Raw genomic sequence first — 25,328 nt, 5'->3', positions numbered from 1 at the left:
ATGGCGCCCATTTTGATTGACAGGTCAGCCGAAATCGCAGATTTTGCGTTTCAACATAGGACTTGCACAAAATTTTTTAAACTTTACAAAGGTAGATAGAAAGATCATGCAAAAATTTATCACCTGTCAAAATTTCAAGTGCTAAAGTGCGTTTTTCGATTTTTGGTGAATTTTTGAAAATCGAATTTAGGCCAAAAATGAGGGAGAAAATCAAAATTTTAGCAAATTGACCAAGAAAGCTGAAATTCGGGATATACCCTATTTTCGACATGCCAAATCGATTGGAAACGGTTTCAACCCGTTTTGAGCAATTCTGGAGCCTCCAGCAGATTTTTGAAACTCGAAATTCTCACAACAAATTGGAGTTGTAAAGCTGAAATTTATTTTAAAAAATAATTTCAATACGCTACGAAGTACTGTAGGTGAATTTCAAGTCGTTTTGGAGTCTCCAGCGACTTTTTTTAGAATTACTGGAGCCTCCAGTAGATTTTTGAAACTTGAAATTTTCCCAAAATTTCATCAAACTGAGATGGCGAGTCGAAATTCATTCTGAAAACTAATTTCAATACGTTACGAAGTAGACTGCTGGTGGATTTCAAGTCATTTTGGAGCCTCCAGCGACTTTTTGAAAATTCCTGAAGCCTCCAGCAGATTTTTGAAATTTTGAATTTTCACAAAATTTCATCAAATGGAGATGGAAGTATGAAATTTACTCTACATTCCAATTTCAACACCCTCTGAAGACGACTTCAGGTGGGTTCAAGTAATTTTAGGGCCTCCAGCGACTTTTTTGAAAATTACCGGAGCCTCCAGTAGATTTTTGATACTTGAAATTCCCGCAACATTAATTTATCAAAAGGAGTTGGCAAGCTGAAATTTACTTCGCAGACTACGTGGTGGTTTCAAATGGTTTAGAAGCTTCCAGCTACTTTTAGGAAATTTCAATTTTCCAAAAAAACGCCATACAACCCATCAAAAAGTAGCTGGAGGCTCCAAAACGACTTGAAATCCACCAGCAGTCCCCTTCGTAGCGTATTGAAATTAGTTAGCAGAATGAATTTCGACTCTCCATCTCAGTTTGATGAAATTTTGAGGCTCCAGTAATTCTCAAAAAAGTCGCTGGAGGTTCCAAAACGACTTGAAATTCACCTAGGTACAGTACTTCGTAGCGTATTGAAATTATTTTTTAGAATAAATTTCAGCTTTACAACTCCAATTTGATGGCATTTTGTGAGAATTTCGAGTTTCAAAAATCTGCTGGAGGCTCCAGAATTGCTCAAAACGGGTTGATACCGTTTCCAATCGATTTGACATGTCGAATGTAGGGTATATCCCGAATTTCAGCTTTCTTGATCAATTTGGTAAAATTTTGATTTTTCCCCTCATTTTTGGCCTAGATGGGATTTTCAAAAATTCACCAAAAATCGAAAAACGCACTTTAGCACTTGAAATTTAGACAGGTGATAAATTTTTGCACGATCTTTCGATCTACCTTTGAGAAGTTTGAAAATTTTTTTGCAAGTCCTATGTTGAAACGCAAAATCCGCGATTTCGGCTGACCTGTCAATCAATCAAAATGGCCACCATTTTGTAAGTAAGGCCAACTTTTTTTTGGGCAAGTTTGCTTTAAAATGTTCCTTAGGATGCCCCTGTAAGAAAAAAGTTGTCCCGGAGAATTGACCGGGGGGGGGGGGGCTGGAATTACTCCTATTGTCATATGCCGGACTATTAGAATCGAAAAAATTGTGCCGGTATCTCCCCACCGTTGAAAAAAAAAATGAAAGAAATCCAGGTCATTTAAAAATACATCACGATCTCAAATTTTACCTGTAGGTAGGTGCTAAAGTGCATTTTTCAATTTTTTGGTGAATTTTTGAAAATCAGATTTGAACCAAAAACGAAAAAAAAGTTCTGGAGCCTCCAGCAGATTTTTGAAAGTTGAAATTTCATCAATAATTCACCTCGGGAAGTTATAAAACCAAAATGTCCTTTATAACGTCATTTCAACACATACTTCAATTTGAAAAGCTAAACTTTTGAGGCACTTTTTCTCGTAAAAAGCAATAATTTTGAGGATTGTATATAAAAAAAAATCATCATGAATAGGTATACGTATAACGTACAATAAGAGCCACCCTACAGGGCCGGTTCCCGTTTGCGAACCATGAATAGGAAAATTGACAGCCGAAAAGCAACCCGTTTGCGAACCACAATAGGATAGAGATGGCGAAGAAAAAGAATCATTATGCTCATACATTCTAATTCAAAATGTACCCATTTGCGAACCAACCCCCAAAAGTAGGACTTTTGCGAACCACTCTGTTGTCCTTTTGCGTAAATATGATGAGAAGTAAGAGAATACCTATCATATTGCAATTTCGCTCCGTTTGAAGGGTAAGATGGCGATCCAAAAATTTTATCTGAAAAGCACCTAAGGCTGGGGTCTACATTTTCTCCGAGGGACTTTTTCACACCAATTTTCGGGTCTACGAATTCCTCAGGGGGACTTTTTTAATACTCAGGTCTACAAATGCCCCAAGAGACTTTTTCATCGCAATTTTTGAATCTACGAATGCCCCAGGGGGACTTTCTTATACCCGAGACTCGGGAATAAGAACGCTCCACTTGGCTTGGATGCTAATATTCCCCCGGGGAATTCGTAAACCCACGACTGGTATGAAAAAGTCCCCACAGGGCATTTCAGGCTCGAATTTCGAGTTCTTATTACACGCTAGGACTCAAATTTTGAATTTTCACTCCCCTCTCCACAGTGATTTTTTTGTCAATAGGTAGCATCTGTAAAGTGAGAGTGACCTAACTGCAAAATTGTGATTTTTGAGATACAAGCAGTTCAAGGCATGTATGTACTATTTTTTTTTAAACTTCACTTTATCCAAGTACGTATGATTGTGCATGGTGATTGACCCATTCCACTAAAGATAGATTCAAATATCATATTTTCCTGCCACAGGATAGGGTCGTCTCATTTTTGTGGGGAAAAAATTTGCAATTTTAGGTCACTCTGCTGTTGAAATCTTAGTTTTGAAATGACCCTTTGAATATTCGTACAAGTTATGTAAAGTTTTGAAAAACAGTTCAGAGGTATTGAATTTTAGCTATTGGGGGACGGAGTGTTTCCTGGACCACTGAGTTACGTGAGTTATTAGGTGAAGTTTTATTTTTTATTTTTAAGCCAAAAAAGGCGTTGACATGTTTACATCTAACTGGTTGGTATTGGTTCGCAAATGTCTTACATTGGCTTCAATATGAATCACTCGTTCGCTCGGAGTTCATTTTTAATTTGAATCTCGTTGGTTCGCAAATGTCTCAGTTTTAGATCATTAATCAACCCAACAAAAGAGGAATAATAACAATAGGGTGGTTCGCAAACGTCCTACGCCCACCCTACAGTCACCTGCATCTGCATGATTAATTTGATGTTTAAATTTTAATTGATTTTTTTCTCTCTCAACAGAATATAGTCAGTCACATATTGTTAATGTTAAATCAGCGTTACCAACTACCGAATCAGATATCAGTTTAAAGTAAGTTAGAACTTAGAACTGTATCAATCTATCAATCTAAATGGATATAGACTATTTCTCATTAATTTCCTCCCATTCGTGATTGAAAAAAAGAAGAAAAAATGTAAATTAAATGGTTCTAGTTTTTAATGAAACGATCTCTCGTCTATTTCAATCATTCACGAACAATACGTTCGTGTTGTTTTAATTTTTTTTCTTTCATCGATTCAATCTCTGTTTAGTCTTTATCAATATTATTGATCTTGAAATAAACGATCTAAAATTTTCCATATTTGAGCTTTTAATTACGAAATAGGTTATTAATAATCATTAAAAAAATATGATCGTCAAAGTGTAGCGTTAAAATTATTTCAATGTTAGATCTGTGAGTTAGTCGTTAGAATGATGCTGTTTGAATGAAGTACCTAGATTAGTTTGGATTTCTACTTGTTTGGGAAAAAAGAGGGGAAAACGTATTGAAAAAAATTATTTTTCTAGAAGCAGCTAACGTTTGAAATTTTCATTATTAATTATTGTTATCTTTTTGATTTTAACAGGAAATTAAGTAAAGAACCAACCGATGTATTAGACGATATCGGAAACATGTTAGCCAACTTGACAGATGAGCTAGACGCGATGCTAGAAGAAGAAAAAAGACAAGGATTGAACGATGATTGACAGTGGCTGTCAACGTCGCTTTAAATTCAATCGACAAGTCTTTGAAATGGTTCCTATGTGTTTGCCGTTGTACCTATTTTCTAGTAGGTTGGTATCTAATAAAATACTCGAATTTTTCGTATCAAAACCACTTCCGACGTTACATAATAATTAACCGAAATGTGATTTTTTTAATTACCTTTCAGGTATGGAATACCCTCGTGTACAGATTGTAGAAAAAAGTTATGCAACGAATTTTAATTCTACGAATAGATCTCAGTTTATATAGATTTTAGGATATTTCGTTCTCACGTGGCCATATACCTGCAGTGATTCTTTCTCTTACTAATCTTATTTTGTAGAACTTTGTACTAAGAAATTTTATAATGTTTGTTTTTTTTTACCTACCAATTTTCAACGTGTTTTAATTATTTTACTTGTTTGGCGCGGCGCAGTGATTGAATTTTGCAACGCTCATCGCGTCCACTGCCTGGTCAAAAATATCAAATATAAAAATGATCATATCATGAATTTGGGCGATCTACTCTAGTTATCCTATACTATATGTTGCATTTATTTTTATTAATAAATATCGAAACATATCAGGTTTTTATCCCATCTTCGTCATCGCGAATTCGAATAAAGCTACTTATAATAACTGGAAACATTTATTTTCGATATAGTAACTTTTATTAGAATTTTCTCGTTCGAGTTTGAAAGTTTTTCCATTTCATTATTATCATTTACTATCACGAAGGCAGCAGCGAATTTTTAACTTATCACAGTGTCTTTTGTCTTGTACAAGTTGTTATTTTTTAATTGACACTTTAAACGTAATTAGAAAAAAATGTTTATCGAGTACTAAAAAGTAATAAAATTTTACCCGCGTATTAATCGTAAGTGACAACTGGAACAAAACATAATAATATGGAATTTCTATTGTTATTTTATATTATTAATTAAATAATTCGTATTATTTCTTTTTTTTATTTGCTCGACGATGACTGTTGAACTTGATTGTATTTTTTTAACGGGTTATTGTACGTAGTACGTTTGCTTCTTTGAGTATAAATATAATGATGATATTTATACTCAAAGGTTTGCTTCGGAATCATTGTAGAAACTTTTTTTAAAAGTATGAGAATGTAGAATGATGATGATGATTGATTGTTGATCTTGTAATAATTTTGCGAGGTTCGATTTGATTTGTCAGTTTTGTAAATGTTTTATAAGTTGAATTTGATTATGAATGAACGAATGAATGGTGTGATTGAGTTCGAGTACTTATTATATTAATTCATTATCATTTATTTTTTGGAAATTTCGAAATTTCTGCGTAGATTTTGATAAATTATTTTGATGATTTTTGCAGGAGTGAAAAAGAATAACAAATTTTATTAAAAGGCAGCACTGATTTGTTAAAATTCGAATTTGAAACGAAACCCCGAAACCCCTACTCTACCCATGCTCTACCCCCACCTTACTTTAGTACTTTTGTTAAGCTTTTGTTACGAAAATGACGTAATGCCTTGAGAATCTTTTCACGTTCATGTTTGCGCCATTTTTCGTTCTAGTCTAGGTATTCTAATTCTATTCTTCAAATTGAATTGAAATTTACTCATTACTGAACTAAAATATGACTCATGTATTTGTGATGTAATGGCGAGTAACGTGGCGTGTTTTACTTTGAAAATTTGGTAATACTTTGTCGTGTGGTTCAACTAGATATGCATATTTTTCATAACTTTTAGTCGACGTAAACGCTAGTGAAGTATTTCGCATTTCATTTCGATTGTGATGGCACTGATGGCAGCCAGCGTTGGAATCCGATTTAATGGTAAGTTTTAATGAGATTGTACGTTATATTTTAATTCGCAAGTATTAATGTTTTTGGTTTCATTTTCGTGTTCGTCGATCGAATCTTTCGGTTTGCAATTACATATGTACTTATGTCTCGGTGTACCTACATACAGACGTGCAATTAGAAAAAAATTGTTCAAATGTTCAAGTATTCTTCAATTCTACCTCATGGTCCTCATGGCGTAAGTTTGGTGAAATTAATAGAAGCGAGAAATATTTTAATTCGCAAGGTTCGCAAGTAATATGATTGTGTTTTTGGTTTCATTTTCATGTTCGTCGATCGAATCTTTCAGTTTGAGTCTCAGTGTACCAAAGTTCTGCGTTCTATTCGGAAAAATTGTTCAATAACATAATTCGTAAGTCTAGTATGTACTTAAATATGTATTTTTGGTTTCATTTTCATAATTCATAATATTTCCTGTTCGTCGATCGTCGATCGAGTTTGCCGGTGTCTGGGTAGCGGTAGCGGTGGCGGCGGTGGCGGCGGCGGCGGCGGTTAGCAGTTCGCATTCCTCTCCCCTCTAGGTGAACATAAGCTTGCTACATCGTGATCGTTGGTCATCTTAGTCAATTAGTCATCTATCTTCATCTTTTTCATTTTCTTCGTTTTTGAATAATTATTGAATATTCTGAGTTCGTTAATTCGTTTAACCGTGATGTACAATGGTGTACCTGATGATATCTGAATGTAATTTTTCCTTCGGTTTGGTTTTATGACATTAAATTATCGTACCTACTGTCTCGTAATCGAACGGTTTCTTCCCTTTCAGTCTGCATTTGCGATACCAGTGGTTTTTTCACTTCTTTCGAATTAATTAGTTTCAATGAGTTATTTTTGGGTAAGTATTCGTTATTAGTTTATTACTTCATTTATCTACCACTACCTTAGCCACTTTTGTTTGTTCGTTTTTCGATCGATTGTATTGGAGTGAGTATAATGTGTATCGCTCAAAAGGTTCGTTGATACGTTTTTTTTTTCACGTCTTCGGTACCTATCAAATATTCGTTTTCACTCTACGATCAGTGTTTGTATAGAATTGAAAATTGAAATGGGTAAACTTTGAACAATTTTTTCAAATTTAACGTCGGCACACTGAGACAGTAGTAAAGAATAATCGTTTGTTTACGTATGTATGTATTTCGTTTTCGACAGTGTGTGTGTGTGTGGTGCATACTTTACAATACGGTCTCATCATTCGTGAATTTTCTGTTGTGCGAATAAAATGATACCTTTACTTACCTACCCACACATATCATAATACTAGCACTATATCATATGTTGATTCTGTACGAGTCTATTATACTCACGCGCAGGACTTTCAACTCGAACTCGTGTTAGTTATGAAAATTATGAAATTAAAAAAGATTAGAAATGCATCGATTATACTTGAGAGCACCATGACTGAAATTGATTTATTTTCATCATTATCGATTGGTATGCTAGTTACTTACTTGATCATTTCTCATATTATGAATCGGTGTCCCAGTCTTGAAAATTTGTAATCTACTCATTTTGTGTATGTACTATGTACCTAGGACCTACCTAAATCAGAACTTCACTTCCCGTGCGGTGATGTTTGGCGATGAGTTTTACCTGGCGTATTTTAGCAGATCGTCTACGTTAATTTCTTTGTGTACAGTTCCAGTAGGTACTACCTTACCTATCCATTTCAGCGAAGATCGCCTTCCAGACTTGAATTTTTCACTACATAACATCGAATTACAATTCATACCTTGACTTGAATCATCGTGTTCATCTCTCGCTATAATGTGCTAAACGTGTTATTAATTATTCTTTTGAATTCCCCCCCCCCCAGATACTCGGAAGTTTGCATCGTTCATCGCAAGTACAACATAATTTCGATGGTTCGTCAGTGAATGGTGGATATTGGAGAAAACCTGAAAAATTGGACGTACATCAGTTAACTGAATCATTTTCGATAATCGATTGGTATGCTACGCTAGTTACCTACTTGTTAAATTCTCGTAATGTTTTTGATCAACTGATTCTACTGTATCAGAATTTTTATCTCATTTCCCGCCCAGTGATGTTTTTCAAATTTAAATTTGCGATGATTTTTCGTGTTCAGATTGTTTTTCTTTTTGAAATTAAAAAAAAAAAGAGATCATTCTCGTCTCTGAGTGTACTCATGTCTTTAGTACCTTACTTACCCATTCAAGTGCAAATCGGGGTGCGGATTTGAATTTAAATGCTGTCAGTTTTCGTTTTGATGTGCGTAACTCCTTGACGCATTGATGCAGCAGTCGAGAATTTCATGGAGGTTCAACGAAATTTTAAAATTAATCTGAACGTCGCTCTTTCTATTTTTAACTACCTACTCTTACTTTGGTTGATCGGGAGAAATTTTGAGCCATTTTTGATGTAACTTTAAAACTGTTTTACGATGTGTTCAGTGTTGTGCAATTTTTGCTTGATTTCTCCTAAATTTCATTACTTCTAGTAATTTTTTGAAGATCACAACCTAAGGTTTTGTGCCAGTTTCTTTCTTCTTTTTTTTCAAATGTTGTTTTCTGCATTGTTTGCAAAATTTTTACCTATCCGTTTTGATGGTCTGATTACTTTTGCAAATTTTCATTGAAATTTTCTTGATATTTTGGAATTTTTTCGGGAGGTACCTTAATACCTATTGCTCAAGTTTTGTCGATTCCCAGCAACTTCAAGTCATTTTCAACTGTTTCCCCGGTCCAACAACATTTTTTGGCTGTCATTTCTATTCAGTTTTAACTCGGTCAATTTCCAGCGTTATTTTTTCAATTTATTTTTGCCGATTTTCATTATAGTAGTAAATTTTTTTGTTTCTCACGAAGTGATTGTCTTAAATGTACGTAATAATTACGTAACGCTTATCTCCATCATTGGTTAACAACAGGTACCGCTAGTGTTTATGTAAGTACGCATGTTTAATCAATTGATCTTGTTTCTTCCAGGAGAATCAGATATGTGAATACGTCGAGCTAGGTACTTGCTACTCCTTTACCTCATCGTTGAAATATGCATTCATCGAAAAAAGAACTGAATATTTTACGTCAGGTGTCTCAAATTTGGTAAGTTTTTTTTAATGTTTTCAAGTTACTTAAGTGGTATTTCTGAGTGTTTGGTGGGAACACTCTCGACCCATTTTTTTCATCTGATGTCACCTCCTTTTTTGTTGTTTGTGAATATTTGAATTTTGATTGTTACGTAGGTATTTTAAATTGTGTTTATATCCTTTTTTCGAGCTTGTATAACGTAAGTTTTCTATAACATTTTAAAATGCAGTTTTGACTAAATGTTGCTTAGTTGTACTGGAGTTTTATTAGTTTGTTCGAAGATTTTCTATGGTTTTTTTTGCACTCGTATCTATTGATTTTACGAATTTATCATATTTCGGCGGTTTGATCAAGTTTTCGTATTTTTTTCCATCAATTTTTGTTGTTACCTACATATTTGAACATTCTTCACGATATTTTACTGATGTTTTATCAACGTTAACTCGTTTATAACTGTTCCCACGATGCTTTTACGAATTATTCTGTGGCAAGTTTCAGTTAAAATCATGTTAGTTTATCAATTTTTATGAATTTTGTGTATTTCTGAGAGTACTTGGATAAATTTCGTGATTTTTAAACTTTCATTATTTTTGATAACATTTTCGCTCGTAAAAAATTTTTTTCGTTCACTTTTCGATAAATGACTAATTCGTGTGTTTTTTCTTCAGCATGTTTCAGGTATTCATAACTCTTCATGATCGCCGGATCATTACTCATGCACAACCATCGCAGTCATGTTCAGAGCTGAATAAACGAAGTACATCGTGACTTGAGCAGCGCCGCTTGTACATAGATTCTCCTTCAGTCATTGCAGCAGCCTTATCACCTACAACGTACCTATGGTTTTCATCGTCATCGTCTTAGTACCGCTTGCTGAGCTGAATTTTTCTAATGGTCGCTGCGCCCAATCGTCATTGAGCACTGAGAGGAATTTCTTACCAGAGCCGAGAACAGTAGAGTCCCACTCGACGAGTTTTGCTGCTTTGGTTACTCGAATCAAATTAATGAACGAATTTTGCCTACCACCCCCACCGCTCTTTAATTTCTCAGTGGAACGAGGGGAAATTTCCTGCTATCGAATTGAACGCTCTGCTTTTGAAATTTCAACTTTGAAAAATATCTTTCGTCACTTTTCTGTGAAAATGAAATCATTGTGCCCTGATGTAACTTTGTCCTGAACAAATGTCGACCCACGTTTCCGGTAAAATAGGATTTTCGCCTTTTCCTTCGTCCGTTTGTTGTATTCGATTCTCAACATTCCGTTGAAATTGTATTTGTATTATTCTGTTTCGTAAATTAGCGCGTTTAATTCCCGCCTACCTTCCGCCATCCATCCTAATCCCAATACGAATTGTTACCCCCCCCCCCCGCTCTTCACACTCAAATCACTTGTCTCGCGTTACTTAAATATCTAATGATATGTTGACTATACTTTCGCCCTCTAACTCCTTCCCACAGAATTTTTCGCTTAGCTTTTGTAACTTGGTGGTTTCTTTTTCTTGAAATTTTTGTGGGTATTTCATTTTTTTTAAATTCATTTTTTTCATGTTTGATCGTGGAAATCAGCTTTCATCATTCGTTTTGATATTTATGATTTTCTGATTCATTTTGGATTTACAAAAACTGATGATTAATCGAAAAATTTCGGGTGGTTGGTTGTTAGGGAAGGTGTTTCACGGTTATTTGAACTAATTGACATCATGGAACGTGGTCGTGGGGTTATTATTTTTGGTTAGATAGGCTGCAAGTTTGACTTACAACCTGGTATCGTAACAGTTGCGGATCAAAACTTTTTTTTTTTTCAAAAGAGAAATGTTGGCTTGTAGTGCTGGTGATGAGTTTATGTAGGGTATTTGTGTGCAGATGGAAGTTGCGTGGCGGCGGTGGTGAGTGTTGGTAGGGGATGCGGTTGTGGCTGGTCTTGTTAAGTTTTGTCCCATGCTCGCCTGTTAAGCATCAACCCACAACTGTACATTTTTGCATCGCGATTTTTTGAAAATTTCTCTTCTGTTAGCTTCTAGGTTAAGAAAACGCATCCGCGGGTACGGGCTCTCGCCCAAGGATCCGTCAGTCAGCAGGGCTGGTGAAAACTGTACAGGGTGTCAGGGGCTGAGATTCGTTACTAACGATTCGAGGGAAACCTGGCACTCACCCCAGCGAGGGGTAGTCGTAATAGGCTGGTACAGGAATTAGCGTTTGCGTTTCTGTCTAGTGGTAGTTCCGGTTTATCAAAGATGGAGCAGGGATGGTTAATGTTACCCTCACAACCGTGATATTGGCCATTCTTGCAGTCGAGGATGACCTGCCTCGGTTGGTTCGCCAGATCTGCCTGCGAACCAACCGCACGTACAGTAAGTGGTGCACTCTAGGTTTTGCATATGCTTGCTTGCGTGAAATGTGAGTCAAGTTTTTTTGAGAGAAATTTGACATTTCAAAGGCTGACCTGGTTTTGTTGCTTCGGTCAACTTGCCAGGCAGGTGAGCGTGTGTGAAAAGGCGTATGGTGATTTGGACTGCGTACGATGTCTGGTTGTGATTGAATTTGTGTTTTGTAAAATTCGAATGAAAAAATTAAAGTTGCGGAGTATTTGATCGTGTTGTAATGAAAAACATCCTTGAAAATAACGTACCTAATTTCGTAATGTGAATTATTTCGCGATGATTAGATGCGGGAAGGGTGGATTGATTTCGTAATGTTTAATCCGGTATACAAAAATATTGAATGAATCAATATTATTTCAATCATTCCATACCTCTAGTACCCTCCTCCCCCCGCCCACCTACACAATCATCTGGAATAATTATCTTGAGTTCGATTTGTTGTGAATGAGCGCCGCTCTGTATTGAAAGTTCGAAACCAAAATTGGAAAATTTGGTGGCGTTTCGTTTTCTATTCAAGGTAAGGCTAGTTCAATTGTTCTATTTATTTATTCAGCTTCCAATATTCCTACTGTGTAACGACGTGTCAATTTTTTTAAGTGTTTTTTTTCTTTTTGCAACTTTTCGAGAACAATTACCGAGTGTTTTTATTGAAAGCTTTAATCAAATTTTGGTTTTTCCAACAGATGTTCGATTTACTTATGCCAGTCTACTCGTTGTGTTACTTCGCCGTTGAAATGTGCGTTTATGGAAGTAGGAAGACCAAACATGTTCATATCAGATTTTCGAATTGGTGAGTGTAATTTCTTTCAATTTTCCTTGTATGTGTACAAAATGTTGAGTGTTCGATGTCGAGAAATCTAAATTTTCGATTAGTTTTCTTCCACTGCCTCCAAGGATATTTTTCATTAGCGGTATAAGCTATACTGATTCGGAAGACTTTCCTATTGAAAATCTTGTGAAAATTTGGTATTTTTGTAAGGTTTTACTTCTATTTTACATTTAGTATCGCAGTATGCTTAAATTGGTGTAATTTATAACGACTTTTACGATACGTTGATAAATTTTGTTTTTTCATTAATTTACCGCAATTCCAAATAACAACTGACTTCTTGGTTTGATAATTTTTTGATCCTTCGTGCAGTTACAGCAAAATTACATTCAGTTTGAAGATGCAACGTTCATTATTTTTTCACTTTTCTGCTGAAAATATAAAGATACATATTGTATCAAATTTTTATTCATATTCTAATGGTTTTTATGTTCAATTTTATTGAAATTTCCTTTAATTTTTGGTATTGTTCATCTGTTAATTGTTGTTTTTTTCAGTTTTTTTTTATATCAAGTTTTAATTTTCTATTTTTCTTGAAAATCTGTGGTGGCAAGTTCGAAACGAAGTTGATGTGGGGACCTCAAAAGTAGCCGACAAGTTTCGAATTTCTGACTTGAAGAGTCTCATTTGATCCATGTTTTGTAATTTCAATTTTGAGCGGATTTTGCTTCATTTTAGGATGATATTCCGACTGTATTTTTTTTTTTTATTTCGTGATTTTATCTAAATTCCACGATGTTAAGTACATTAATCAATTCAACATAAGGTCATCTCATCTTCAACTGTTTTTATGTCACGTGAACGTTTTTAAGCTTGTTATTTTTTACGAAATGTTGCTGATCTCTGTGTTAATTTATGGTATGTACCTAATGTTTAATTATTTTTGTAGCTGGATATTTCGATGCTAGTTTGAAAATTAAGCCTATGCATAGAATATTGAATCTAGCGCCCACAGTTACTCCACCATTCTGCAGAGTGTTGATAACTTTACCCATCTTCAGCGAATCTGACGGCGGTTTGCATCTGCTCACATGAGACTACTGAAACGTATTTTAATTCCGGCACCTGAAATACTCACCTGAAGATCTTCGTCGAAGTAAGTCGACTTGGTTTCAGTTTGGTTTTTGTACAGGTTACCTATGTTATTTTTTGGGGCATTTTTTACAATTTTTATGATATTTTGGGCACTTTTTCGTGATTTTTTAACAATCCTGTAGCGGTTATCGCTAGATTTTGATGTAATTTTGTGACGTAGGGCTCGTACCAAGTTACTGAAGTTGGCTGAATGTTATTTTTTGTTACTTTTTCAACGTTTTGGTTATCTGTTCTGGTCACTTTTCCTCCTTTTTTTTTTTTTTTTTACAAATTTTCAAAATATTCATTTTTTTTTAATGTATCTTAAGGAAAAAATTATCCAAAAATTTCGCTTTCTGTCAAAAATTGTCTAAAATGCTGTCTGCACTAAAAAGAAACCTTTCTGAGTAAAGTTTTAAATTTGGATGTTTTCTACTCAAGTTGACTCGATGTTTACAATTTCAAATTTTATAAAAGTCTGACATTAGGTCAGAAAGTCAGCAACATTCCCCCCACACCTTCAAAGGTCTGACGCGTAGGTACTTATATTTAATGTGAATAATTCAAGATTTTTTTTCAAGTTTTCAAAAATCAGCGTATTTAAAATTTTGGATACGTCACCGGTGCAAAAAAACATGCCCATGTGAATAGTCAAGAAGTCTTGTGTTTTCACCCGTCTAAAAGTTCTGCGTTTTCTCACTTCCTCAAGTCTCCTGATTATTTACCCAAATAATTTTTCATAATCTTTGATTATCTTTTTACAAAATTTTTATTTCAATTTTCAAAATTTCTCTGCGCTTAGCACTTCTTTCCGTACTCGGCTTCATTATTTGTGATTGCAGTAAATTTGGTCTCAATTAACTTTTGTTGAGTGCCCTGTTCCCTCTCCTAAGACGATGATGATCGAAGTATACATATATTTTCAACAATTTTAATTTAAGGGTCGAAGAGGTATTTGAACTTGCGACATTTGCAAAAAATTTTATTACTTTTTCGCTTGTTTGAAAAGTTTTTTGTTTTTTAAAAAGTTTATTTTTGTTGAAATTGAAATATGTACTTCATATTATACAAATTTTCGTGCAATTTCAATTCAATGGTTCTCAAAATTTTCTTGTGAAAAATTTGATTTTCATTTGTTCATTTTTTTGTGTGTAGTAGGGGAGGGGGGTGTTCAGTGGAGAGCTTCCTGAAAATTGAGTTTAAATAGTAGTAACGAATTAGTGATTTTTTTCAAAAAAAATTCTGTTAGGTACCAAGGAAAGTGGAACATTTTTCACTCTGAAATTTTTTATCCAAGTTGCAATAGGGAGAGTTACCTACCTGCGGTATTTTGAAAACAAGAAAAAAGTCTTAAAAGTTTTGATAAATAAATTATCTAAAATCAACTTGATTTGACGTTTGTTGTATCCATCCTAATCGGCGTTTGATCGAAGTGTTAGGTAGATTTTTTGGAAATGGAATAATTATTAGTCACTATATTTCAAAAGGAGTGAGGGTAGAAATTTTGGCTGGAGCTGCAAATAACAAGTACTGACATGTGACATATCGTTTGTTAGGTTTTCAAACTCGGTTTTGTGATATGGCCCTCTTAACCCCTACCACAAGGCACAGGTGCCTCAATTTGGTCCTATGAAGAAAAGACATTCGATCTTATCAAACTTTCATTATTTTTGATAACATTTTCGCTCGTTTAAAAAATTTGTCGTTCACTTTTCAATAAATGACTAATTTGTGTGTTTTTTCTTCAGCATGTTTCAGTAGAGTTCGACGAGTACCCGGATCCGCGATTCTTACCCGGGTCTGAAAATTATCCGGTTCCGACCCGGGTAGTAAAATTTTCAACAAATGACGTCATTTTGAGTAGTTCAAATAAATTCCGCTAGGGTCGCTATATAAAAATGAAATTCTTTCGTCAGTTTGATTTGGCAACGTCGCATTTTTCATTGTTTTCCTTTTCCACTACCCGGTTCCGTACCCGGGTAGCCGATTCCTTTACCGGGTTGAACCCGGAAAATCGGCAATCCGGGTACCCGTTGAACTCTATGTTTCAGGTATTCATAACACGTCTTGATTGCCGGATCATTACTCATACGCAACCATCGCAGTCATGTTCAGAGCTGAATAAACGAAGTACATTGTGACTTGAGCAGCGTCGCTTGTACGTATAGATTCTCCTTCAGTCATCGCAGCAGCCTCATCAGCTACAATGTACCTATGTTTTTCATCGTCATCGTCTTAGTACCATTTGCGGAACTGAATTTTTCTGATGGTTGCTGAACTCACTCGACGATTTTTGCTGCTTTGGTTACTCGAATCAAATTAATGAATGAATTTTGCCTACTACCCCCACCTTGTTAATTTCTCAGTGAAACGAGGGGAAATTTCCTGCTATTGAATCGAACGCTCTGCTTGTTAAATTCAAACGTTGAAAAATATCTTTTGTCGCTTTCTGTGAAAATGAAATCATTGTGTCCTGATGTAACTTTGCCGTAAACAAATTTCCACCCACATTTCCAGTAAAATAGGATTTTCGCCGGTTCCTTCATCCGTTTGTTGTATTCGATTCTCAACATTCCGTTGAAGTTTTATTCGTATTATTCTGTCGTGTAAATTAGCGCGTTTAATTCCCCCCCCCCTCCCTTCCGCCTACCCTCCCAATACAAATTGTTACCCCCCCCTTCCCACTCGAATTGCTTGTCTCGCGTTATTGAAATATCTAATGATATGTTGACTTTACTTTCACCCTCCACCCCCCACAGAATTTTTCGTTTAGCTTTTGTAACTTGGGGGTTTCGTTTTCTTGACATTTTTGCGGGTACATATTTCATTTTTTTTAAATTCATTTTTTTTGTGTTTTGGTTGCAAGTCGTATTATTTGCTCGTGGAAATCAGCTTTCGTCGTTCGTTTTGATATTTATGATTTTCTGATTCATTTTGGGCTGTCGATATATTGTTATTTACAAAAACCGACGATTAATCGAAAAATTTCGGGTGGTTGTTTGTTAGGGAAGGTGTTTCACGGTTATTTGAACTAATTGACATCATGAAACGTGGTCGTGGGGTTATTATTTTCGTTTAGATAGGCTGCAAGTTTGAATTACAACCTGATATCGTAGCAGTTGCGGAGCAAAACTTTTTTTTTTTCAAAAGAGAAATGTTGGCTTGTAGTGCTGGTGATGAGTTTATGTAGGGTATTTGTGTGCAGATGGAAGTTGCGTGGCGGCGGTGGTGAGTGTTGGTAGGGGATGCGGTTGTGGCTGGTCTTGTTAAGTTCTGTCCCGTGCTGGCCTGTTAAGCATCAACCCACAACTGTACATTTTGCATCGCGATTTTTTGAAAATTTCTCTTCTGTTAGCTTCTAGGTTAAGAAAACGCATCCGCGGGTACGGGCTCTCGCCCAAGGACCCGTCAGGTCGGGGGCCTGCTCAGTGGGCCGCGCTGGCAGAAAACTGTACGGAGTGCACAGGGGCCGATGATATTCGTTAACGAGTTGAGGGAAACCTGGCACTCACTCCAACGAGGGGTAGTCGTAATAGGCTGGTACAGGAATGTAACGTTTGCGTTTCCATCTAGCGGTTATAGTCTGACTGTTTCTCGCGACCTTAGTTCCGGTTTATCAAAGATGGTGCAGGGATGGTTAATGTTGCCCCTCAAAATCGACAATATTGCCATTCTTGCCATCGAGGATTACCTGCCTCGGTTGGTTCGCCAGATCTGCCTGCGAACCAACCGCACGTACAGTAAGTGGTGCACTCTAGGTTTTGCATATGCTTGCTTGCGTGAAATGTGAGTCCAGTTATTTTGAGAGAAATTTGAAATTTCAAAGGCTGACCGGGTTTTGTTGCTTCGGTCAACTTGCCAGGCAGGTGAGCGTGTGTGAAAAGGCGTATGGTGATCTGGACTGCGTACGATGTCTGGTTGTGATTGAATTTGTGTTTTGTAAAATTCGAATGAAAAAATTCAAGTTGCGGAGTACCTATTTGATCGTGTTGTAATGAAAAACATCCTTGAAAATAACTTACCTAATTTCGTAATGTGAATGATTTCGCGATGATTAGATGCGAGAAGGGTGGATTTATTTCGTAATGTTTAATCCTGTATACAAAAATATTAAAAGAATCAATATTTCAATCATTCCAATTTCCATACCTCTAGTACCCTCCCTCCCCCCACCAACCTACCTACCGAATTTATTTGTATGTAAGTAGTTGGAACTGTTATGTCTGTTTTTAGAAAATAAGTTCGTATTTTTGTCTTTTGTTGTGTATGTTATTGATGTATGTAGATGTATGTAGACGTACTACGTAGCCATGTACGTACTTTGTTGTGTAATTTTATTGTTGATGTATTTGGTGATCAATATTGTCATGTCATAACATATTCCATCGTTGATTTGATAAGTGTATCATGTATTGTATTAATTATTTTCTATTAATAGTGGTAAAATGTTCATCTTCAAGCTCTCATACGCTTACGGCTTAGCTATCTTTAGCATTGTAATATTATTTTTAGTGTATTTGATTGTTTTCATATTTTTGTACATGTATGACTGTATGTAGGTATTAATTACTCTTGTTACTTTCATCTTTGTAATGATCGATCATGGTTTTTCACTGTTGAGCGGCGAACAGTGTTTTTTTGCCTGGATCGATCAGTAGTATGTATAGAATAAGTCTTCCATTTTTTTTTCGCCGCATCGCCATCGCGATTTTTACTTTGTTTTGTGCGATTTTAATTCGTCGCATGTGTTGAAACTTTATTTGCATATCTCACGAATGATAGCTAGGTAGGTACATAAATCAGCGACGAATCAAGTTAGCATAATGCGCCTATATAGGAATGTTTTACTCATTTTTGAACTCTTGATCGTATGCTAAAACAGAAATCCAATTACCAAAATGCGCGTACCATATTGGATTAAATATTTTGACCAGAGTATTTGGCTTAGCTGTGGTAAATGAAATGATGAAATTCGGTCATTTTTGTTTATTATATGATACGATGTTCGATTTGAAAGAAACTGGGAATTTTGGCATTTAACGTGTGATTTTGGACGGTGAGGTAAACGTTTCTGGCTGAAATGAATCGCTGAAATTGTACTCGACGTCTTTGATTCTCTAGATAATCGTTTTTCGAAGAAGCTGCCTACTCGCAACTTTGCAAGGCGCAGAAAATACAAACACGGCGTTTTTTTAGTAACGCCGCGCCGGTTTTAGTCGATTCAAAGTCGCTGATTCAGCCGCCCGAATAGACATTTTCACTGGGAAGGAAAGTGAATTTTTTAGCTGCCGAAGAAGTTGCCTACTCACAAGGCGCAAAAAATTCACGAAACACGGCGTTATTTCAAGATTCATGAAATAACATTTTTATTTGTATAATATCGGGGTAAGTTTCAGTTGATTTACCTGATTTGTAATTGGTACCTAATTGTGATTTCGATGATAGAATCTCATGTTCTGTCTGTCACACCACTTCTTCCCCCTCCTAAAAATCGCTAACTGTACAAATAAGCCTTTTAAGGGCCGATTCCGCATACTTTTTTGCATAAGCAGCAGGCGCTAAAATTCACACGTTGCAAGTTTACTTAATTCAAGTACATTTACTTTCAAGTACTTGATCAAATAAATTTACTTGTATTTATTATTTTTCATCGTGAAATGGAATGGATAATCCGCCAATTAATTGAAAAGTCAAGTTACTTGCGGTTGTTTGAATTGAATAAACTAGCCACGTGTAAACTCCAGTTGTCACCTTGCATCTTCAGATCTGGAGATCTACTGAACAGAATTGAATGAAATTTAAAATATGTATACTTTGAAACAATTAAAAGAAAATGTCGGATGGGATTTTCATTTGATTGAATATTTTTCGTAGAATTTGAAATTGAAAATCAACGAAATTTGAACACTTTTCAATCGTTGTTCATTCCAAAACTATTCAAGTAATTAAAAATCCCCTCCGACATTTTTTTCTAATTGCTTCATAGTATCTATATTTCAAATTTCATCAATTTTCGTCGGATAGATCTCGAGATCTCAACACTCGAAAATCAGGCGGATCGGGTATGCAATCGTGTATGCGGAATCGGCCCTTAAACAGGGAAAAACGTTGAATTTTACGCGTGTCGAAGAAGTTGCCTACTCACAAGGCATAAAAAATTACACCAAACGTGGCGTTTTTCAAGGTATTTGAGTCGACTCTCCAGCGGACACACAGTGCCACCTATCGGAGAAAAAAATAAACTTTGTTCTGTTTTTTTTTTTTTTTTTGAAAATCGAGGTTGTAAAAATGTGAGCTAGATATGCGCGTGGCGCTATCTCTCAGAATATGAGGGAACTACGATTGGAAAACGCGGCCACAATGCTCGAATTTGACGTAGTTCCGTAATATTCCGATAGATAGCGCCACACGCATATCTAGCTCTCATTTCTCCACTTTTTCAAACTCGATTTTTGGTTACGTTTTATTCCGACAGATGGCGCTGTGTGTCTGTGATATAGCAAAAATTAGTGTCTACTGTCTCCATAAGGCACAATGCTCATACCCTCCGATTGGCCGTGTTATTTAAGTTGCCTATGGATTATTTTTGCAGGGGCATTCTTTATGGGTGAAAAAATTGCCGTATTTTCATATTTTTTAAAATTTTTTCATGAAGATTGATTTGAAGTTGAAATTTGAATAAATATACCTGCATTGGTTCAGAATCTCACTAAATTACACTATTACAGTCTATCTTTATTAATCTTGCGCCACGATTTCATAGTTGAAGTATCTTTTTCGACCTTCGTTCTCCATCTCAACAATGTTCGCTTTGGTTTTGGTGTTTGTTCTACGGTCATCGAGATTGTACTGTTCTGTTCATTTGGATCAAGAGATGAACACTGAAAAGAAGTAAGTTGTTTTTCAGTGGCTCTACCAATTTATTTGTTTATCTACTGCGCAGAAGAGTGATGAAGTTGCACCGAATTCAAAGCTAACTGAATGAAATGAACTCCGAATAATTTGGCGAACGAAGCAGATACTCAAGCTCGGTGAAACCAGTGTTGAAAAATGGTTACGAGAAGTTCAAAAGTCGATCTATCGAATCCGGTATTCGCTACTCGCCGATGATGGCAAATGATGTTGGCAAAGACAGAAATTATACCTACGCAGCTTACTAGGTATTGATGCTCAGAACGTCAACAAATATACGAGTATGTATGAAACAACATTCTAAAGTTTTATTTACAATATTTAAATAGATTTGAACTTACATTCGATATATAGACTACAGAATCGTAAAATATACAACAGTAATAAAATTTTAAAAAAAAAAACGTTAGGTCTATGCTTTGTACATTTTACTTCGATATCACTATACCTAACTTGTTTTGTTTATTCGTAGCTATACTTATTTCGCTTAGTTTTAGATTTCTAAGAAGAAAATAACCCTTCCCATTAATGGCAGCAAATTGAGAAAGATAATAATTTAAGTAAAATGAAACCACCGCTGGCGCTGGAGTTATCTGTGTAAATGCATCATGCAGGTAGGTAAGTGTACGCGAACACGTCTTATCCTGTGTAATTTTGCGGTGGATCTAAAATCTTGGAAAATGCTCTTCTGTCGGGCGTGTGTTTCAATTCTTTCGACGTATCGTCGTCATTTTTTTCGCAGAAGTATTTCGTCGAACACCACTGTTCACCGTCTTCGTCGGAGTGTTTACCTTTGTATTCTTTGACTGTTTTCGTGTATACGTCGACGTACGTGGATATCTTGTCATTTTGTAACCAGTCGCCTACTTTGTGTAAGTACCTGAAAAAATACAAGAGTTGAATTATTATTAATTGAAAACTATGATGTAAGTTGTGTAATGTTTTATGTTACTTATCAGTGATCAGTAAGTACCTACATATGCGAAAGTAAGTTAGGTTACAGTAGATCTAGGTTATTGTTTTATTTAAATCCAACGATAAAGTATCTGCCGAATGAAAGCTTACGTACCAGTTTACGAAAGGAAAGAACAAAGTTGCTTCTTTTTTCGTTGCTAATTGGCAAGCAATTTTTTCAACGCATTGAGTAGAGCTGAGCAGTTGATCGAAAACCGTCGAAATAGTATCGCTGGAATCGGTTTCTTGATCTTTATTCAATTGTACTCGCGCTTTCGGCGGTCTAATATTGAAAATCGGTATAATAGGCAGCATAGTTATCAACGAGTACAGCGCCGGTGCCAGACCGGCCAGCAGTATAGGCAACGCCAGCAACGCCAATAACAACGGTATCAAGGCAGCTAGCACGATGAGCGGAACTAGCAACGATTTGAGTACTTTGAGTAATTTTAAAAATAACACGAATTTTATAAACATCGCTAATAAAAATAGTTTAAGTTTCAGTAACAGCAGAAATATAAGTTTGAGGATACCGAACGCTTTGAGCTTAGCTAGGCCGATTTTCACTAGAGCCAGAATACCGATTTTTTTCATATCGAATTTGGGCGTGTGGGGCGTATGATGCATATGATGATGGCCGGAAAATATTGGCACATGATGATGAGACGCCGACTCGTGCAGATCTTCCAAAGCGGAACCAGATCCGGCGCTGAAGCTAAGCCCGCTATGGCCGAACGACGTCGCGGCGCTGGCGCCTGTTGAAGTGGAACCGAACGACGACGGATAAGTCTTGCCCGGCTGCGTGCTACCGTAAGTGTACTGACCAACGTGATGTGTCGGCATCGTCGACCATCTGCTGATCTGCGACCCGTACAACGTAACCAACGGTACGAAATCCGTATCCGGTTCTTCGAAACTGTCGCTGTCCGTGAACATATCCTTGAAGCTGGTCGGTCCTCGGCGTACTTGTTTCACTTGCAGTTTGGTGATTCGCGGTCGAAATTTCAAATGCCTCAGCACTGGTTTTTGCGTCGTCGTCGTCGTCGTGAAGTACGGATATATTCCATGGCTGGACGGCGACTCGACCGCTGCCGGAGATGTCATCGCGTAATCCGACGAATAAGCGTAGTCGTTGTAGGCTGTTTGCTGCTGCTGCTGCTGTTGTTGGAGTTGTTGTTGCAGTCGCTGTTGGTGTTGGTGTTGCTGTAACTGTTGAGGTTGAGTAATACCGTGCCATCTGTACATATCGTTGTGATTATTAGTGGTACTGTGCAGATAACGGCTATCTCGGTACGGATATTCGTCTTCGCCTGATCCTGCCGCTGCTGCTGCGGTATCGTCGGAGTCGATGGCGGCGGCGACGGTGACGCTAGTCGTGTTGAAATCCATCGGCAACGTCGTACGGTACGGTTCGGTTGTTGCAGAATAAGCTGCCAGCGACGGTGCCACGACTAGTTTACTGTATGCGAAGGACCAGTGCAATAAGGCGAATACTTTGATCAATACACCATTTGTATTCGCAAACATTGGCATATTCTCGATGATAATTCGATGTTTATTCTATCGCCACCGCGCGTTCGTCTTTATCACCATTATTTTCTCCTTCTCTCTGTTGCGTCCGAATTTATTGACTGCCTGTTGAAAACAGAAAAAAACAATCGTATTACATTCGGAGTGATGAAGCTCGATCAATCGTAATTCAAATTTACTCAATATGAAGCATAATCGGTACAAGTTTAACTTTGAAGTTTGTATGGTCTTCCTTACTAGTCCGGCATATCGCACCTCGGGAGTAATAAGGTCACATCTCAACATCTCAAAAAAAATTGATTTTGACATTTTTGCATTTTTGGGGTTTGTATGACCCCCCCCCCCCTCAACCAAAATAACACTTTGAGTTGGGTACATCTATGTAGATCTTGTAAAAAACACAAATGGCCTAACTCAAAATCTCAACAACATTGCAAGGTGTTTGGAGCTATAAGGGTACATCTCAAAAAACTCCACCTTTTTTGAGCAAATTTCACACACACAAAGTGTTAACAAAGAGTTTTGATTGTTTTGAATGTTTGTCAGTTGGAAAGAGTCACAAGGAGTGCATTTTTTATTGGTTTGTACCAAATGGAAAAATTTTTTTAAATTGATCACTTTTCAAAAAAATGAATTTGCACATATCATGAAATTTTAGTTTTTTGAGAAAAACTCAAAAACTAAGCACTCTAGAAAAAAACCAACGACATTACGTCGATTGGAAATTTAATTCTCTACAACTTTGTTAACATGAATTTTTTTTTGGACGCTTCCTTTCGCCTGCACATCAACTTTAATAAAAGATTAGAACTCAAAATGTTTTCCAAACATTGAAATATTTTCCTCCTTAGGATTTTATTTTTCAAAGTATTCTTATGCTAAATGAAGGTAAGATACCCAATCTTTAAAATGAGATGCTATTCATTTCTCACAATTAATTATAAGTTGATGAAAATAATGTATCAAGTTTTTAAAAAAAAGAAAATCGCTCTCCTGTAAAATTTCACTTTTTTGAGATGTGACCTTATTACTCCCGAGGTGCGATATGACAATAGGAGTAATTGCACCCTCCCTGATCCTCCGGGACAGCTTTTTTCTTAAAGGGGACATCCTAAGGAACATTTTAGTGCAAACTTGCCCAAAAAAAAGTTGGCCTTACTTACAAAATGGCGGTCATTTTGATTGACACTATTGACAGGTCAGCCGAAATCGCAGATTTCGGGTGTCAACATAGGACCTGCACGAAATTTTTCAAACTTTACAAAGGTAGATCGAAAGATCATGCAAAAATTTATCACCTGCCAAAATTTCAAGTGCTAAAGTGCGTTTTTCGATTTTTGATGAATTTTTGAAAATCCCATTTTGGCCAAAAATGAGGGAAAAAATCAAAATGTTACCAAATTGACCAAGAAAGCTGAAATTTGGGATATACCCTGTTTTTGACATGCCAAATCGATTGGAAACGGTTTCAACCCGTTTTGAGCAGTTCTGGTGCCTCCAACAAATTTTTGAAACTCGAAATTCCCACAAAATTCCATCAAATTGGAGTTGTAAAGCTAAAATTTATTCTAAAAACTAATTTCAATGCGTTACGAAGTACTGCAGGTAAATTTCAAGTCGTTTTGGAGTCTCCAGCGACTTTTTGAAAATTCCGGAAGCCTCCAGCAGATTTTTGAAACATTATATTTTCACAAAATTTCATCAAATGGAGATGGAAAGCTGAAATTTACTCTACACTCCAATTTTAAAGCCCTCTGAAAACGACTTCAGGTGGGTTCAAGTCATTTTAGAGCTTCCAGCGACTTTTTTGAAAATTACTGGAGCCTCCAGCAGATTTTTGAAACTCGAAATTCTCACAAAATTCCATCAAATTGGAGTTGTAAAGTTGAAATTTATTCTAAAAACTAATTTCAATGCGCTACGAAGTACTGCAGGTGAATTTCAAGTCGTTTTGGAGCCTCCAGCGACTTTTTTGAAAATTCCTAGAGCCTCCAGTAGATTTTTAAAACTTGAAATTTCCCCAACATTAATTTATCAAATGGAGTTGGCAAGCAGAAATTTACTCTACACTCCAATTTTAACACACTCTGAAAACGACTTCAGGTGTGTTCAAGTCATTTTAGAGCCTCCAGAAACTTTTTTCAAAATTACTGGAGCCTCCAGTAGATTTTTGAAACTTGTAATTTCCCCAAAATTTCATCAAACTAAGGTGGAGAGTCAAAATTCATTCTGCAAACTAATTTCAATGCGGTACGAAGTTGACTACTGGTGGATTTCAAGTCGTCTTGGAGCCTCCAGCGAATTTTTGATAGGATGTAAGACGATTTTTTGGAAAATTGAAATTTCCTAAAAGTAGCTGGAAGATTTAAAACCATTTGAAACCACCATGTAGTCTGCGAAGTAAATTTCAGCTTGCCAACTCCATTTGATGAATTAATGTTGCGGGAATTTCAAGTATCAAAAATCTACTGGAGACTCCAGTAATTTTCAAAAAAGTCGCTGGAGGCTCTAAAATGACTTGAACCCATCTGAAATCGTCTTCAGAGGGTGTTAAAA

At 36.3% G+C, this 25,328-nt stretch overlaps 2 protein-coding genes and 1 long non-coding RNA gene across 8 annotated transcripts in view; 2 read left to right on the top strand and 1 right to left on the bottom strand.

Annotated features, from left to right (window-relative positions):
* ckn (CRK like proto-oncogene, adaptor protein) overlaps window positions 1-5,157 on the top strand; it is a 153,253-nt gene extending 148,096 nt beyond the window's left edge. For all 6 annotated transcript variants that reach the window (XM_065362007.1, XM_065361988.1, XM_065361980.1 and 3 more), the window contains 3 exons: window positions 3,476-3,545; window positions 4,082-4,289; window positions 4,388-5,157. In XM_065362007.1, coding sequence (XP_065218079.1) covers window positions 3,476-3,545; window positions 4,082-4,202 — 191 coding nt within the window. In that variant the 3' untranslated portion in view covers window positions 4,203-4,289; window positions 4,388-5,157. The remainder of the gene's footprint in view (window positions 1-3,475; window positions 3,546-4,081; window positions 4,290-4,387) is intronic.
* Window positions 5,158-9,765: 4,608 nt separating this feature from the next.
* Window positions 9,766-18,706, top strand: LOC135843906 (uncharacterized). The gene is made up of 4 exons (XR_010558411.1): window positions 9,766-11,990; window positions 12,157-12,263; window positions 13,192-13,398; window positions 15,125-18,706. It is a non-coding gene; the product is annotated as an uncharacterized LOC135843906 (long non-coding RNA).
* Window positions 18,707-20,703: 1,997 nt separating this feature from the next.
* LOC135841817 (uncharacterized) lies at window positions 20,704-22,867 on the bottom strand. Its single transcript, XM_065359017.1, has 2 exons — window positions 21,358-22,867; window positions 20,704-21,168 (listed from the first exon to the last, which is right to left on the bottom strand). Exons 1-2 carry the CDS (start codon window positions 22,773-22,775, stop codon window positions 20,928-20,930), a joined length of 1,659 nt encoding a protein of 552 aa, XP_065215089.1. The 5' UTR covers window positions 22,776-22,867; the 3' UTR covers window positions 20,704-20,927.
* Window positions 22,868-25,328: the final 2,461 nt, after the last annotated feature.

The sequence above is a fragment of the Planococcus citri genome, chromosome 1, assembly GCF_950023065.1.
Source record: "Planococcus citri chromosome 1, ihPlaCitr1.1, whole genome shotgun sequence".
Taxonomy (NCBI): Eukaryota; Metazoa; Arthropoda; class Insecta; order Hemiptera; family Pseudococcidae; genus Planococcus; species Planococcus citri.
Note: the sequence above shows the minus strand (reverse complement) of the source record. Positions and strands in the feature narration are given on the sequence as shown.